Raw genomic sequence first — 14,576 nt, forward strand, 5'->3', positions numbered from 1 at the left:
ACAGTGAGCACAGGTTTACCATGAAATGCAATTAGGTTGCAATCTATTGTGCAATCAAACCACATGAGAGCGTTTTTGTGTTTACCATAGGCTCTGGGGCCATTAGCTGAAACAGCTGGCCACTTGACTACAGAGCCTCCCCATCGTTCATTGGGTGACACCTCAGTGAATTTGTACAAACAAAGCATGACAGGGCTTTTTATTTCTCTATCACAGTGTTTTTATGTTGCCCTGTTATGTAGGCCTGAGACCTGGCACAGAGTACGGGATGGGTGTGACAGCAGTGAAAAATGAGCGGGAAAGTCTGCCGACGACCACCAACGCAGTGACTGGTAAGATGCTTTCACTTACACAGTACCAATATAATTACATCATATGTGTGTGTTTTACTAAATCCACACTGTCATATACTCATATTCTCCTTGTCTGTCTGACAAAGTGCTCACACAAAACAATCACTGAAAGTATAATTAGACAGAGCTTCCTGGTCTGAGAAGAGAAGCCAACACAAAAGTTTCTTCAACCTGCATTCCCTCTAAATGTCAACAGGGGGAGGCTCTATGATCTACTAGATTGTATTGAGTTTTATGGGTAAATGAAAGTTTGATTTCATCAATGTATAATTGCCTGAAATTAATTGTTGTTTTGTTACCTTACCCTTCTTTTTAGTCAGCCATGTTTTAATGCAGTTTTTCTACAGTAGCCCAGAACAGACAAACCAAACAATGACTCAAGATATGGCCTTTAGCATTTTTTGTGAGTTTTTGCAACCAGCATAGTTTCTCCTCCACACCAAAAAGGTAGGGTGAGACTAGTGGTATTCAGTTGGTTTCAATCTGCAGTCTCACTGGTAAATGCCACTACATACTACACGTTTAATGAATTCAGTGAAGTAGGCACAGTTTCCTCCTCAGAGAGAAGTCCACAGTCTGAATATCCAAACATGAATCCAAATCATCCAAAAGCAATTGTACCAAGGGCAGGTGTGATCCACATTGTTTGGACTGTCCCGTAATGTACTCTGTGTGGAATTCCATTGCTCCCACTATGCCCAGCTCTGGTCCACCTTTCTCAGGTGATCAGCCTGTATGGAAGTGTGTTCAGTCCCTTCTCTTTTAGCTTCCTTGGAAATGAACCAACCCCAGACTTGCTGGTCCTGGCCTGAGGCATGAATGTGGTTAGATTAGATGGTGTTTGGATGATTTGATATTTGTCTGTCAGGTACCAACAGGGATACAGTCATGAGGAAAGTCATAAGGAGAGCTTTCTTTCCATAGCCAAAATGTTGATTGGCTATGTTACTGTGAAAAGGATGATTGTGTGTAATAGCTTCACTATGAAAGTATCAGAATCAGTAAGTAAGTACATTTGAATGAAATGCTTTGATTAAATGTCACCAATGCACCAAACTTGTCAGCTGCCATTGAATGGAACTATAGACTATAGAAGTAACAGCTGAATCACTTGCAATATTTCACCGCCCCTTGGCAAATTTGCATCCAATGGTGTCTCTCTGTTCTGATATTATATGCTTTGCGTTCAGTCGGAACAGTTACAGTAACACTTCAAATCATGGCACCAGGGTTTGTCACAGATAACCTTTCAGTCTGAATGTTTCAAACAAGGCAGTCATGGCTAGATGAATCTAAAAGATGGTTCCCTGAGTCTTTCAGCCCCTTAACAGAATCTATATCACCACCATTATATCAGTCTTGCCTACGGTATATCTCAGGCACTGTTGTCTTCATATAGAAAATATCTAATTTCTTCTTTGTTTCAGTACTGCTGGCCTTAAAGTTTCCACATGATCTATTTGATTTTGTCATTTTGATTGCTTTAACTCTTTTGCTGCTGCAACAATCAAATTTCTTCTTAGGGTGAAGTAGTTCCTATTTTTTTGGTGTTTTTCCACAGTATTTCATTCAGTCGATGTGTTTCGAGTACCTTCTCATCTTATCTTTAGCTATTCAGTAAGACAAGAATGTTTATACTGTCACTGACTGTGCAGCCACTCTTTGCTGCTTTTGCAGCTCTAACTTCCAGTTCTTTTCTTTATTTGAAAGAAAATGTAGGCAGAAAACAAGTTCATACAGAAATGTCTGAGATAATATCTCTCTGTAGTATCATACCTTAAACCTCCATTCACACCTTATTCTCTTCATCTATAACCAGCCCTGGATGGTCCGAAGGACCTGACTGTTGCAGAGGTGACAGAGACCACCATGATGCTGGAGTGGAAACGCCCTGTGGCCAAACTGGACTCCTTCAGGCTGGTTTATGTATCTGCTGATGGTCACAAGGCTGAGGAAGTGGTCCCAGGTAGCACCGAGTCTCACACCCTGAGGGGCCTTACACCAGGCATGCTTTACACCATCAGCATCACCGCCGAGAGGGGCCGCAGGACCAGTGCACCCACCACCATCTCAGCACCCACAGGTCAGCAGTGCAAAAACACACCTTAACCTCAGAAGCAATGATCCTGACTGTGTCATAGTGCCTTGTTTGACATTATAGAATGTCTGAAATGACCAGGAGGAAACAGTGGAAGACAGAGGAAGCTTTTTTGGCACACATGTCTGGAGGTTTAGAGTTATCTTGTTGGCATTTATTCCAAACACTGACATTTCAGAACCTTCACTCTGTACTATTACACAGATAAGATTTCTGGCAATAGATATGTTTTCACAGCACATCCCTGACTTTAAAGGGTCGATTCATCAAAACTACAAAAAAATTATTTTCTCACATAAGTGGTTGTCATGCAGATAGTTTGGGCTTTTCAGAAACACTGTTCTGGTTATTCTACCTTTGCTATGGATAGGTTTCAGTGGAATTATTTTCTGTTAAAGAAATAGTCCCTATGAGAACTGGGAAAATATTTCAAAGTCTGTGCAGATAAAACATAACTATCGGCATGGCAACATACCACCAAAATAAATCATATTTTTTATACTTTAACTGAGCTGACCTCTAAAAACAAACCAGAAAGTTGTTAAAGTTTTGCCTTTGATTATGTAAATAGCTATAGGCTGAGCCTCGGTATTCAGTTTCTGTAAAACGTGTCTGAGACAGAGGCTCGTCTGAATGTAGCCCACTGTTTCCATGAGGTTTCTAGCTGGTAGCACAACGTTAGAGAATAAGAGAAGTTAACCACAGGTTCATTTTTTTGTCCTTTAGTACTGCAGCCAAACCGAAGCAATGAATTGAATTCATTGTTAGCTTCTGAATGTAAGTCACTCTGTCTGTATTCCCTGCTTCCCCCCAAAGGTTCATTATAGCATGTGGGACTATTTTTCCTGTTTCCCTGTATTTTTTTAAATGAAAACAAGAAAAGACAAATGAGGTGATTGTGGCATATTTTTCGTGCTGTGGTCAGGCTGCCTCCAAGCCAAACATTTCACAAGTAAATCTTCCAGTTATGCAACAAGAGCCCATTAAATGCATGGCTATGGGCAAAAATCAATATGGTAAGCAATAACTGTCTTTTGTTGTATTATTTTTTTTGGATTGCACGCTGCCAAGAAGAACAGAATACAGACTTCTAACTGTGTGTGTGTGTGTGTGTGTGTGTGTGGTGTGTGTGTGTGGGTGGGTGAGTGTGCACGTGCATGTCTACTCTTTATGTCTACTTGTCTGTGTGGTCATGTGTGACACGTATGATTGAGGGACTGAGTGGCTAAAAAGACTGAGATAGAGTGAAACTGAAGGGTGTGTGTGTGCGTGTGTGTGTGTGTGTGCGTGTGTGTGTGTGTGGGAGACTGGGGGTTTCTATGGACATGTGTGTGTGCGCCCCGCACAATGTTCATTCATGTGATAATTGTTGGCGTGAGCCCTGCTTCCCTCTGGTTTTGTGCGATTTGACCACGATGAACTGTGGGTCTGTCAGATAAAAGGCCACATGCTGGGACCCCTGTTAAAACATTGTCTCCAAAAATCAGCAGTCCTCTAATCCACAGCCTGGCCAATCTGCAGCCTTTATCGCCTCTAGACACGGAGCGCAAACACAGATCACATTCATTTTACAGGAGGGATTGAAGGAAAGAGGAGGGGTCGAGTGAGATGAGGTGAGACGAGGTTTTGGTCGGGTGGGGGTTCTACTTGTGCCTGACAATCATCGAGAGGATTACAAGAATTTATGTCTGAGTGTCTCAGGAGAGCTGCTTAACCGGCTCGCTTAGAATCGATACCAAGCCAAAATGTGCTTCTAAAAATCTCAATACTTTTAGAAGCAAAATCATACATGTTGAAATAAAAAACGACGTCATCCAAAGAGGGAAATTAGGGGACAAAAAACAGGATTATCTTAATTTAAACTAATGAGCTGAATGGAATCAAACACTGGAAGTTAGGCTCAGGAAACAATGACAACAGACATGTGGAAATGATAATGACTTCAGCAGTAGTCCAAACTTTAAATGCCCATATTTGTACAAATAGAAAACATGAACAACAATGTTTTATTGTTTGTTTGCACACTGTTAAAACCCCAAAGTATGAAACTAATCAGTCAGCTGTCTATTGCATTTGTTCTGTGTTTGATCACCAGCACAAACACCATATCATGATGACAACTCAAATTGCCATTCTTTTGTGCATCATGTCAGTGTGTCTTATTTCATGTGGCGACAGTGCATGAGCAATAGATTTCTCCGCAGAGAAAAATGCAGAACATTGAGCATGAAAAGAACAAGACTGTTGTCCTGCATGCATGAGGACGAAAGCACGGACATTGCCTGGTTTTAAGACATCGTTCTCATTTTCAGATTCTACTACATACTGCACAGTAGTATGATATGAATGAGTGTGTATCAAATGGCCGATATCAGAATGAGAGAATGATATCTCAGGGGATCATTTGATTAAGTCATGACACACATCTTCATCTGCATGTGATGGCAGTGAAATTTGACATTTTGAAAATTTAACAGCAGTTTCACGTCACCTTTACCAAATACAACTAAAAACATGAGAAGTCTCTTCAAAAGAATGTGTATTGCAATATGCAAACATTTAATACATGGTGTTTAATGTAGTATTTATAGACTTATTCATTATCTGTTTATACAGCAGCCTCCAATTATGGGTGAAAGGAGTGTTGAAGTTTTGAAAAATGTGAATTTATACTCATTTTACATCCTTGCAACTGTATTATAATGTCTTATAAACCATTTATTAAATGTTTATTTACGTTTTATAAACGCTGCATGCAACAGGAGCAGTAAAAGTTGTGACCTCAGATGAAAAGTTTGCAGCTATTGAACACAATGCTGACTCAAATCCTTCCCATACTACAGGGCCAGGACCTTGTGAAATAGTAAATGCAATTTCCTTGTCCATGAGAGATCTCATAAGCGATGATTCTAGCAGTGACCCCACCCCCCATCTCATCACATCGCTATTGTCTACCAGTCCATTTGCTCTCCTCTCTGCCACCCAATGAGAAGAGGATAATGGGGGCCTTGATTTCTACCTGCGCCATCTATCTCTGTCCCTTTCTAATCGCCTCTCTGAATGCTTGCACACTCAATGGACTCCAATTACAGGCTGCTGTGCGTGGCTCTGCATGGCCTCCCCATAGGTTTGAAGTGGACGGCGTACTTCTGCCATTCTGGCCAGGCTACGCTGCACCTTCAAATGTTAATGGCTCATTCACAGCCATTAATGGTTACTAGCTGCATCAGCATATATGCCTGCTCCTTTCTATCTTCAAGTCTTCCCTCTTACAGTATATGGTAATGTAGAGGAGATGGCGATAGGCAGTCATTGATAATAAGGCTCTTTTTTCTCAGTGACTGATCATGAATGATGTCAAGGCGGATTCATTGTTGGGCAGAAGCTCAGGCTTGTTTGTTTTTATATGTGCATTGTTGTCAACAAGAAAGGTTCAAATAGAAGCCAAGATATTGTCTGGACCTGTGTATGTTTGTGTGTTGTAAGGATGGACTGATACATGAAACCAGTTCTGGATTTTTGAGTCTCAGTCCCAAAAATTCCAGGATCAGCTCTGAAAAAACCTGTATCAGTCTACCCTTCAGTCTTCATTCTGTATGTCTGTTCCAGTCTTGTAACTCTATGTTGATGTGTTTGTCATCACCCAGAGGAGGAGAAGCCTGTAGTGACCAACGTCACCATCAGCGACGTATCGTGGGACAGCTTCCTCTTGTCCTGGTCTGCTGACGAAGGGGCCTTCCAGGCCTTTTTGATCGAGGTTACCGACGCGGAGACGGGCGCTGAGTGGCAAAACCACACGGTGCCCGCCGATGCTCGTAGCCTCGCCGTCTCTGGCCTCTCCCCCACCACCTGGTATAGGGCAAATCTGTACGGGTTGTACAGAGGGGCCGTCTTAGATCCTGTCTTTGCTGAAACCATCACAGGTATCGACACCATCAAAGCTGGGACCTTGCTCTTTCCTTTGCTTCCTTCTTCTTCTTCTGCTCACACAGTGAATTAACCAGTGTTTTCCATGTGGACTTTCTAAATGATGGTGTTTGTCTGTTCTTTGAGCTCTGGTGTGGCTGTTCACTCCTGTCCTTAATTGTTAGTTTTACTTCAATAGGTGTTATACACTTGTTATCACTGTCTACTCTTTCCATGCCCTTCAAAAATATCTTTCTTAATCAGCAACACATCTGCCGCTGTCATTGGCTTCAACACAAGTTCAAGAACATGATGCAGCAAAAGTGGAAGCAAAATCTTTGAAAGCAGAATATTTAAGTGAGCGTGCATCTTTTACATGTGATCACATAGATCTTAGTTTGATGAATCTTTGTGACTGGAACCTTCTTGATACTGTACCTGCAGGGATGGAGGCTTGTTTTGTTCCTCCCGTTGACATTTTCTAAGGCAATGAGTTCCATTTTCTGAGCGCACGCTGTTTACCTCTATGTTGGAAGTACACTTCAAAGAGGTGTACTGTATATAAAGTATATAAAGAAAGTCACTGAGGTGGAAGTAATTCTTCACGGGATAAACAAAATCTTATTGTCATTCAGACGGAGTGCAATATCCAAAACACCATAAAACACCCCCTCAGCAGCCATCCATCGTGCACATATCCTTCCTTTGATGCAGGGATTGTGAAATGGGCTAAAACTCCACCACAACACCCACACAAAACCCATTCAATCTATATTAGCCCAGCCGCAGATACACGTTTGATCCACCTTTAAGCTGTCAGTCTGCTTATTGGTATGGGTCCAGCCTGAAATGGCACATAGTCTGTTATGTAAACGGGTAGAAACACATAAAAAAAAAGGTCAATGTGCTGTTTAGCTGGTCCACAACAGGTGCACTGGTTTCCCACCCACTATACCAGTCGCTGTGATTATCAGTGATTAACATGCTGTGAATAATAATGTGTGCTTAACAAATGGGCTGTAAACACTTAAACCAAAATCTGCTAATGATACCTCGTAATGGCTTCTGAGTACCTTTACAAATAAAGCCTATCCAAACCACATACCTTTTGAGGACTAACATCCTCACCGTCAACTTATGAAACCATTCTGATGAGACTAGAAGGTCAAGAATAGCCAGTTTTGGTTTACTTTTTTTTAATGTCAGCATCTCTTCTGGCATTATCATTCAGCATTTCACTGATGAGGATCAGTCAAGTGGAAGAAAGATGGGAGGATTGACAGAGGACAAAAAAAAAAAAAAAAGAAAAAAAAAAAAAAAAAAAAACAACCCTGAGGCGCTTTTGTCACTTTGTGTGAGGCCTCTCTTCTGTATGCATCCCCAGTTCCCCCAAGCCTGGACTGCTCTTCATTCTCATGCTGCCATTGCCCCTGGGCTCTGGTGCTAGGGTGCCAGGGGCTTCTGGGGCCACGCAGAATATGGCATGCGCTCAACATGGCCCATTGTCTGCATGCTAATGGCTGGCGAAAACCATCTCAACATTTTTCATTAGCATTACTTAATCCATAAAACATTCCAACTTGTGAATACAAGTGCTGACTAATTTGATTATGTTATGCACGGTGGTCATGATCAGTCTGCTGGAGAGAGATGCTGTCGGGAAAATAAAGTCCTCCTCTGAAAAGCAAGTAAGGAAACTTTGATTACCAGAGAGGGAGTTTTATACAACAAATGACTGATGGAACCACAAAGAGATGTGGACATCACCCAGAACAAGTTTGACTCAGTTGTGATTCATAAGACCACAAGCTGCTCTCGTTAAGTTATCAGGCGAGACTGAATCAGATCTGGGCTTCCACTTGCAGACACCCTTTTCAGCAGGTTAGCTGGCGCCAGCGTGTACCTCCTCCAATAACAGGCTCCCTTTTGTGAGAAGGGATTGTGTTCCCTCAGGTCTTGGGGGGTGTGGAGGGATATGTGGTAGAGGGGTAGAGGGGTAAGAGGGGTGGTGGTGTTGGGAGGGTGAAATCAGTAGCAAGCTAGCACATGTTAGCTGATGGATGTGGCCCTCCCTCTCTTCCACTGACCAGCTAAAGCCTGGCCCAGCGGCTAATGAAGAGTGACAGCTCCCTGGGATTTGTCTGCTCTGCTTCTCATTTCCACCACTTCTTCTCACAACAAATGCCTCAATGCATTTTCCCTCACAATAAAAAAAAGGGGTTTCAGGCTAGTTCAAGGACCCCTGAGACCCTCACATTTGGTGTAGTGTTTTAATGAGCAGTGGGCTTTATTGAGGCTTTCCTGAGCCCACTTATATCTGCTTCTATCCAGGCTGCTTTAAAAGCTCTGTCTGGTCCATGTATCCATCTGTGCTGCGACCGGAAGTTCCTCTGGCTAATTAGCTTCAGCGGACTCATCCTCTGGAGAAAGAGAGCTTTTTTCTCCAGCAGCTGTAGAGTCTTGCTGTCTCTCAGCCTCTCTTCTTACCACTGCCATTATTAGCTGCTGCTGCTAATGACTGCTTAACTACCAGCTCTTACAGCACCACATGCACACACTCCCATCTTTATGCACATAGTTATGTCTGCACTGGACTGTGTTTGAGAACTGTTCTCAGAGAAGCAGCTGTTGTTCGACAAAGCTGCTTTACTTTGAAATCCCTGGAATTGTGCAAGAAAGGTCCAGGTCTATCACTTTTTTCAAAAGATTCCATTTTAGTAATAATGTAATCTACTACCATGGGAAGAAAGAAAGTCTACATCAGTATAAAAAAGTGAAATTGCAGTGAAATTGTGCTGAACAGAACCTGGTCCAAGTCAAAAATGGAGGAAGCTGTCTTAGCTTTTTAGCTGTGTGGCACCATACACTAACCTCATCTGCTGAAGTGTTTCAGCTCCATGAAAGAGCAGAGGGCAGAGGACTGCAGACAATTAATGAGGCAGGAGTCAGTGCAAGTCTGTCTTTTGACTAACTGTGTGAAATTAGACCTGTTGTAACAGAGTTAAGTATAAGATTATGTATTTCACTATTTCTTGAATAACTATACAAAATATTAGCATATGGATAATAAATAATGAGAAGCTGAGAGAGATATTGTGACTTACGATTCACTAGCCTGGTTGGTAAGCAGTTAGCCTTACAGCTACAGTAGTAAAAGTAGTTTCAGAACTAAACATTTCTCAAAGACGTGCAGATAAACTTCATGGTGCCACATGACTAATAAAAAAAAGACCTTTATTGATGCTTCCTAAAATTATTTCTGGTCTATGGTTTGCACAGCTTGTTATTTTTTTTATTTATTTTTTTTTTCCAAACAGATCATTTTTGATTGAATATTGAATATTGAATGTGTTCCCATGTTCAAACAGCAGTTTAAATTTTGATTAAACAGTGACCCAGTGCAGCCCCTAGGTCAGACTAATGTATTGTGTTACTAAGATTTTCTGAAAATCACTTCTAGTCACCAGTTTTTATATTACTAACCTCAGTGGCTTTGATATGTCCAGTTAACTAACCTGAAAAAAGATGCAGCTGGATACTTTTGTCGTGTAGCTCAACAACCTGCCCACTGTTTCCTGTTCATTTCAACCAGACTGCATGAAACTCTTTTTTTTCCACTCTGCAAACTCCTTATTTGTTGACTGATGCTGAGCTTCTACATAACAAATGCTGGCATTTGCACAATGACTTCACTGCCATGTTCCTCAAATGTCAAAGCACTCTTAAGTCCCACAGAGGAAAACTGACTTTCCCCTGTCAATCAGAGGCCGAACCAGAGGTGCAGGCTCTCCTAGTCTCTGATGTCACCCCTGAGAGCTTTAGGCTGGCTTGGACAGCTGAAGAGGATTCCTTGGACACCTTTGTCATTATGGTCAGCCAGTCCGAGGGCCCAGGTCAACCAAGAGAGCTGGTGCTGGGTGGCGAGGAGCGAAGCACGGTCATTACAGATCTCACAGAAGACATCGAGTACAAAATCGAAATCTTTGGGCTCATTTTGGGAAAACGCACCAAGTCTGTACTCGAGGGGGTGAGAACAGGTACACAGTGAAAGGACAGAAACGAGAAATCAGAAGTGTGAACTGAAACTCTTGGTCTTATCAACGTGGTCATTGTGGAGTCTTTGTCTTTTATGGTAACAGCATGAAAACATTGTCCCAATACCTATGTTCTAACACTTGTTTCTTATTGTATCACTAGTCTTTTGTCTACTAACTCGGTAACAAAGCGTCACAGTTTTTGTCCGAGGCATTTAATGCTGCAATTTGGCACAGACTGTCTCTGTCTTAAGAAATGAATCCATTTCAATGATGATGAACATGAACATGACCAATTCTGGCTGTGTGCCAGCAGCTATGAGAAACACTGAACACCCCACCTGTCTGTCAGTGTACCTGAGATAGCAGCAGAGGGCCTGTCATCATAACCCAGGTTTACAGCAATATCAGAGACCACATGGCAGCTTACCGGCTGCTGATCTCAGGGCTCCAGACTGCTGCTGGACCAGAATTAGACTGACATATGGGTTTACTGATATCAGCCTTCTATTAAAAATAGGTCTTGGCCAGTCTGATATGATGGATGAAGGTTTATTGATGATGCCAAGTTACCCTGTTTGTATTATAGTACTGACCACTTATGTTTACTCATCATTGAGTGATTATAATTCTGTGTAAATTGTGCACATATCAGCATTACAGCTTCCTGAAATATCTGTTGACCCCACTCAGGTCATTTACTCAGCTCTTGACGCTTGCTGCTTTCATTGTGTTGTCCCTGTCCAGTCATCCTCCAAAGTGTTGTCTTTGACCGCCTGGCTCCATGTGTCGGAGTAGTAATGTAGAGGGGGTGTGGGGAGGGGAGGGGGGCAGTTATCTGTGTCACATAGAACGGGTGGCTGTGTCCCCTGTCCTCCCTGGGGGTAAGGCTGTACTCTTGGGTTGCGTGGCGCATGTTTCACTTTTGTGTTGCCATGAAATGGGGGCAAGTTAATCTCCTCAGGTCTGTCACGGAAGATACTGTGGCTCTCTGTTAGCTGGGACGGGTCTCTCCATGAGCCCAGGCCTCCCCAGGCCCCCTTTGTCTGTCTACCTCGCTCTTTCTTACACACTCTCTTTTTCGCTCTGTTCTAAAACTAGTTCCTTTCAGTGGTGGATCTGCCTTGGCTACACATGTGTGTGTGTGTGTGTGTGTGTGTGTATGTCTGTTCTTATCTTGCTGCTTAAATTCTAAAGCAGGAAACGCTCACCATATGTTGACTTTGTGCCTTTTTTTGATGTTATGTGACAACACTAACACAGTCCTCATCAGTCCGAGAAGGCAGAACACATACTGACTAAACCTTCTGTTTTTTGTGTGTGTTTTCTCCCCCACCTGCGGTTTCTGTCTTTTTTGTGCCAGACCTGGGCTCACCCAAGGGCATCCGCTTCTCTGATGTCACCGACACATCAGCCACCGTTCACTGGGTGGTTCCAAGAGCTCGGGTGGACAGCTACAGGGTCACTTATGTGCCTGCTCATGGAGGTCAGTGACTATATGTGTGACATTCATTCACTACCAAGGGAGGATGTGGTCACTTATCACTTACTTAAGGGTTTTTTTGTGGGCAAGTTTTTCCTCACTCGAACCGAGGGTCTAAGGACAGAGGGTGTCACTCCCTGTACAGATTGTAAAGCCCTCTGAGGCAAATGTATTTTGTGACTTTGGGCTATACAAATAAAATTGATTTGATTTGATTATCGCAGCACTGTCGCTTGATTCAAGAATCCTCCAAATTATTGAAAACAAATTATAGAAGTTAAATATTTACAAAATAAAAATGTGTCCCCCAACAACCTTAAAGCGCTGACTTACATCCCTGCTTAGACTTCTTCCTATAGGCTGATTGTAATATCAGTATTAGCATATATATTCCAGGTTATGGATGACTTTATTGCCAGTATAGGCATTCTTACTGTTCTTTCCTCCCAACCAGTTTCATCCTCCATCATCTACATTCAAAACTCTTTTCTCCAACGATAGGCTGATTCTGCCCCCTAGTGACCAAACTGTGAATGAGAGGCTGAGGCTGAGAGCTCCAGAGCTAATGAAAAAAAATCAGAAATTGAGAAAAAATATTAAGAAAAATGTTTTGTTTTTTTTATTCCATTATACTCCCATTATATGATTGCTGCATGTAATATTTATAGATACATCACCAAGTAATGCCATTTAGCCATGTCAGACTCAGTGTCTATGTTTTGAAATCAAAAGTTAGTTAATTAAAAGTAGATTATAGATATTGATATCTACCCCTACAAATAGAACTGCTATGAAAAACTGCTAAATGCTAATAAAAACAACACAACACAGGTCTATGTATGTGTATGGGTTAAACAACCATAAATGGGAAAATCTATTTTAATGTTTAAAACATTTCAGATTCTGTCAGTTGACTGTAATAGATGAATGAAATATATAATATACAGTTTAGACAAAAGTATAGATTTAGCTTTAGAATTCTATTATCTAAATGACTACAAGCTTCTCTGATATATATTGTTATATAAATAAAATTGAATTGAATCTTATCTTAAACTCATTTTTTTTCTAATGACTCCCAGGTAATGCAAAGACACTGACAGTGGACGGCTCTGACTCTCAGACTGTGTTGCCCAACCTGACCCCTGGGGTCACCTATAAGGTCACTGTTGTTGCTGTCAAGGGTCAAAGGGAGAGTGAGCCTGGAGCAGACAGCGTCACCACAGGTAACGTGGAATTAACAATAATGATAAACTGCTTATATAGCCACTGTTCGATAACATTCAAAACAACGATGGGGTGTTTATTTATTAACATGTCTGACAATGTGTGTGTGCATGTGTGTTACAGCTCTGGATAAGCCCCGTGGTCTGACTGCAGTCAACATCACAGACACTGAAGCTCTTCTGCTCTGGCAACCTGCCATCGCTACTGTAGACGGCTATGTCATCACATATAGTGCAGACTCAGGTATGTAGTGTATACCTGTGTATGTACACACAATACAACACAGACAATACACAACACAACAGTTCTTCTCCCATCATATATTCTTGAATTATCATCGAGATGCTGAAAAACACAGAGAACTGATTCTTTCTGCAAAGAATTAGCACAGATATGCAAAGAAAATCAAGATTCTGGAAAGACAACATCACCAATATTCCTATAGGCAGGTTCAGATAAAAAGTCATAAAAGTCATGTTTGCTTCCTTTATACAATCAGCCTCTTACCCTACATGCCTGTCCTTGATGTGTTAACTTAAGGCCTGTCTGTTTGTGTTGTTCCAGTTGCTCCAGTAATGGAGCGTGTGTCAGGAAACGTTGTGGAGTTTCAGATGAGCTCTCTGACACCGGCGACACACTACACAGTAAAGGTCTATGCTGTGAGGGACTTGGCCAAGAGTGCAGCCACTACAACTGAGTTTACCACGGGTCAGCATTTCTTCCTAAAAGTTGATCTGTTTCTACCCTACGCCGAAGATACTGTTGTTTGTTTCTTGCATTGTTTGTGACATCAAGCAGAAATTTGTGAATGAATGATCAATTAAAACATAATCGTCACAAAAAGGGGCTGAACACCTGACACAAAGAGCAAAATATGAATTTATTGAAAAGGCTGTTGTGTTTTTAGATGTGGACGCCCCTCATGACTTGGCAGCCACTAACATCCAAACAGAGAGCGGCATGCTGACCTGGAAGCCGCCTCGTGCAGACATCACCGGATACATTCTCAGCTTCGAGTCTGCGGACGGCACCGTCCGGGTGAGTAGACACCACCAGATACTTGTCAGTAGTTCATCATATCTATAAAAAATGTGTTCTGCAATAAAAATATTGAACAATAGAACTTGTTTCCTTTTTCAGGAGGTGGTCCTGAGTCCCACTGCTGTCTCCTATAACATGGCTCAGCTCAGCGCCTCCACAGAGTATTCAGTCAAGCTGCAGGCTATTGCTGGTCCTAAGAGAAGCCGAGTCATCACTACTGTCTTCACCACCAGTGAGTAGAATGCACACACACTGGACAGGTTTCAACCCTGGTGGGCTGTGTCTGTTATAAGATATCTCATAAAGTATAAAGTAGGTGTATTTTAATATTAGTAATGATGCAGTGGGAGGGCATTTCGTAACACCTGGAAGTTCACTAGAAACATGATCCTTAAAGATCAGCAAACTTTTCTGCAGAGACAGCAGAGACATGG

The 14,576-nt window shown here is 42.0% G+C and overlaps 1 protein-coding gene across 3 annotated transcripts in view; it reads left to right on the forward strand.

The window, feature by feature from the left end:
- tncb (tenascin Cb) overlaps positions 1-14,576 on the forward strand; it is a 38,493-nt gene that overhangs the window by 20,438 nt on the left and 3,479 nt on the right. The window contains exons 9-18 of one of the 3 annotated variants that reach the window (XM_010745754.3): positions 243-332; positions 2,173-2,436; positions 6,099-6,374; positions 10,122-10,394; positions 11,755-11,877; positions 12,957-13,100; positions 13,225-13,344; positions 13,666-13,809; positions 14,009-14,139; positions 14,242-14,374. In XM_010745754.3, coding sequence (XP_010744056.2) covers positions 243-332; positions 2,173-2,436; positions 6,099-6,374; positions 10,122-10,394; positions 11,755-11,877; positions 12,957-13,100; positions 13,225-13,344; positions 13,666-13,809; positions 14,009-14,139; positions 14,242-14,374 — 1,698 coding nt within the window. The remainder of the gene's footprint in view (positions 1-242; positions 333-2,172; positions 2,437-6,098; positions 6,375-10,121; positions 10,395-11,754; positions 11,878-12,956; positions 13,101-13,224; positions 13,345-13,665; positions 13,810-14,008; positions 14,140-14,241; positions 14,375-14,576) is intronic. The other 2 variants (XM_010745755.3, XM_010745756.3) reach the window with 2 other exon arrangements.

The sequence above is a fragment of the Larimichthys crocea genome, chromosome III (assembly GCF_000972845.2).
Source record: "Larimichthys crocea isolate SSNF chromosome III, L_crocea_2.0, whole genome shotgun sequence".
NCBI lineage: Eukaryota > Metazoa > Chordata > Actinopteri > Sciaenidae > Larimichthys > Larimichthys crocea.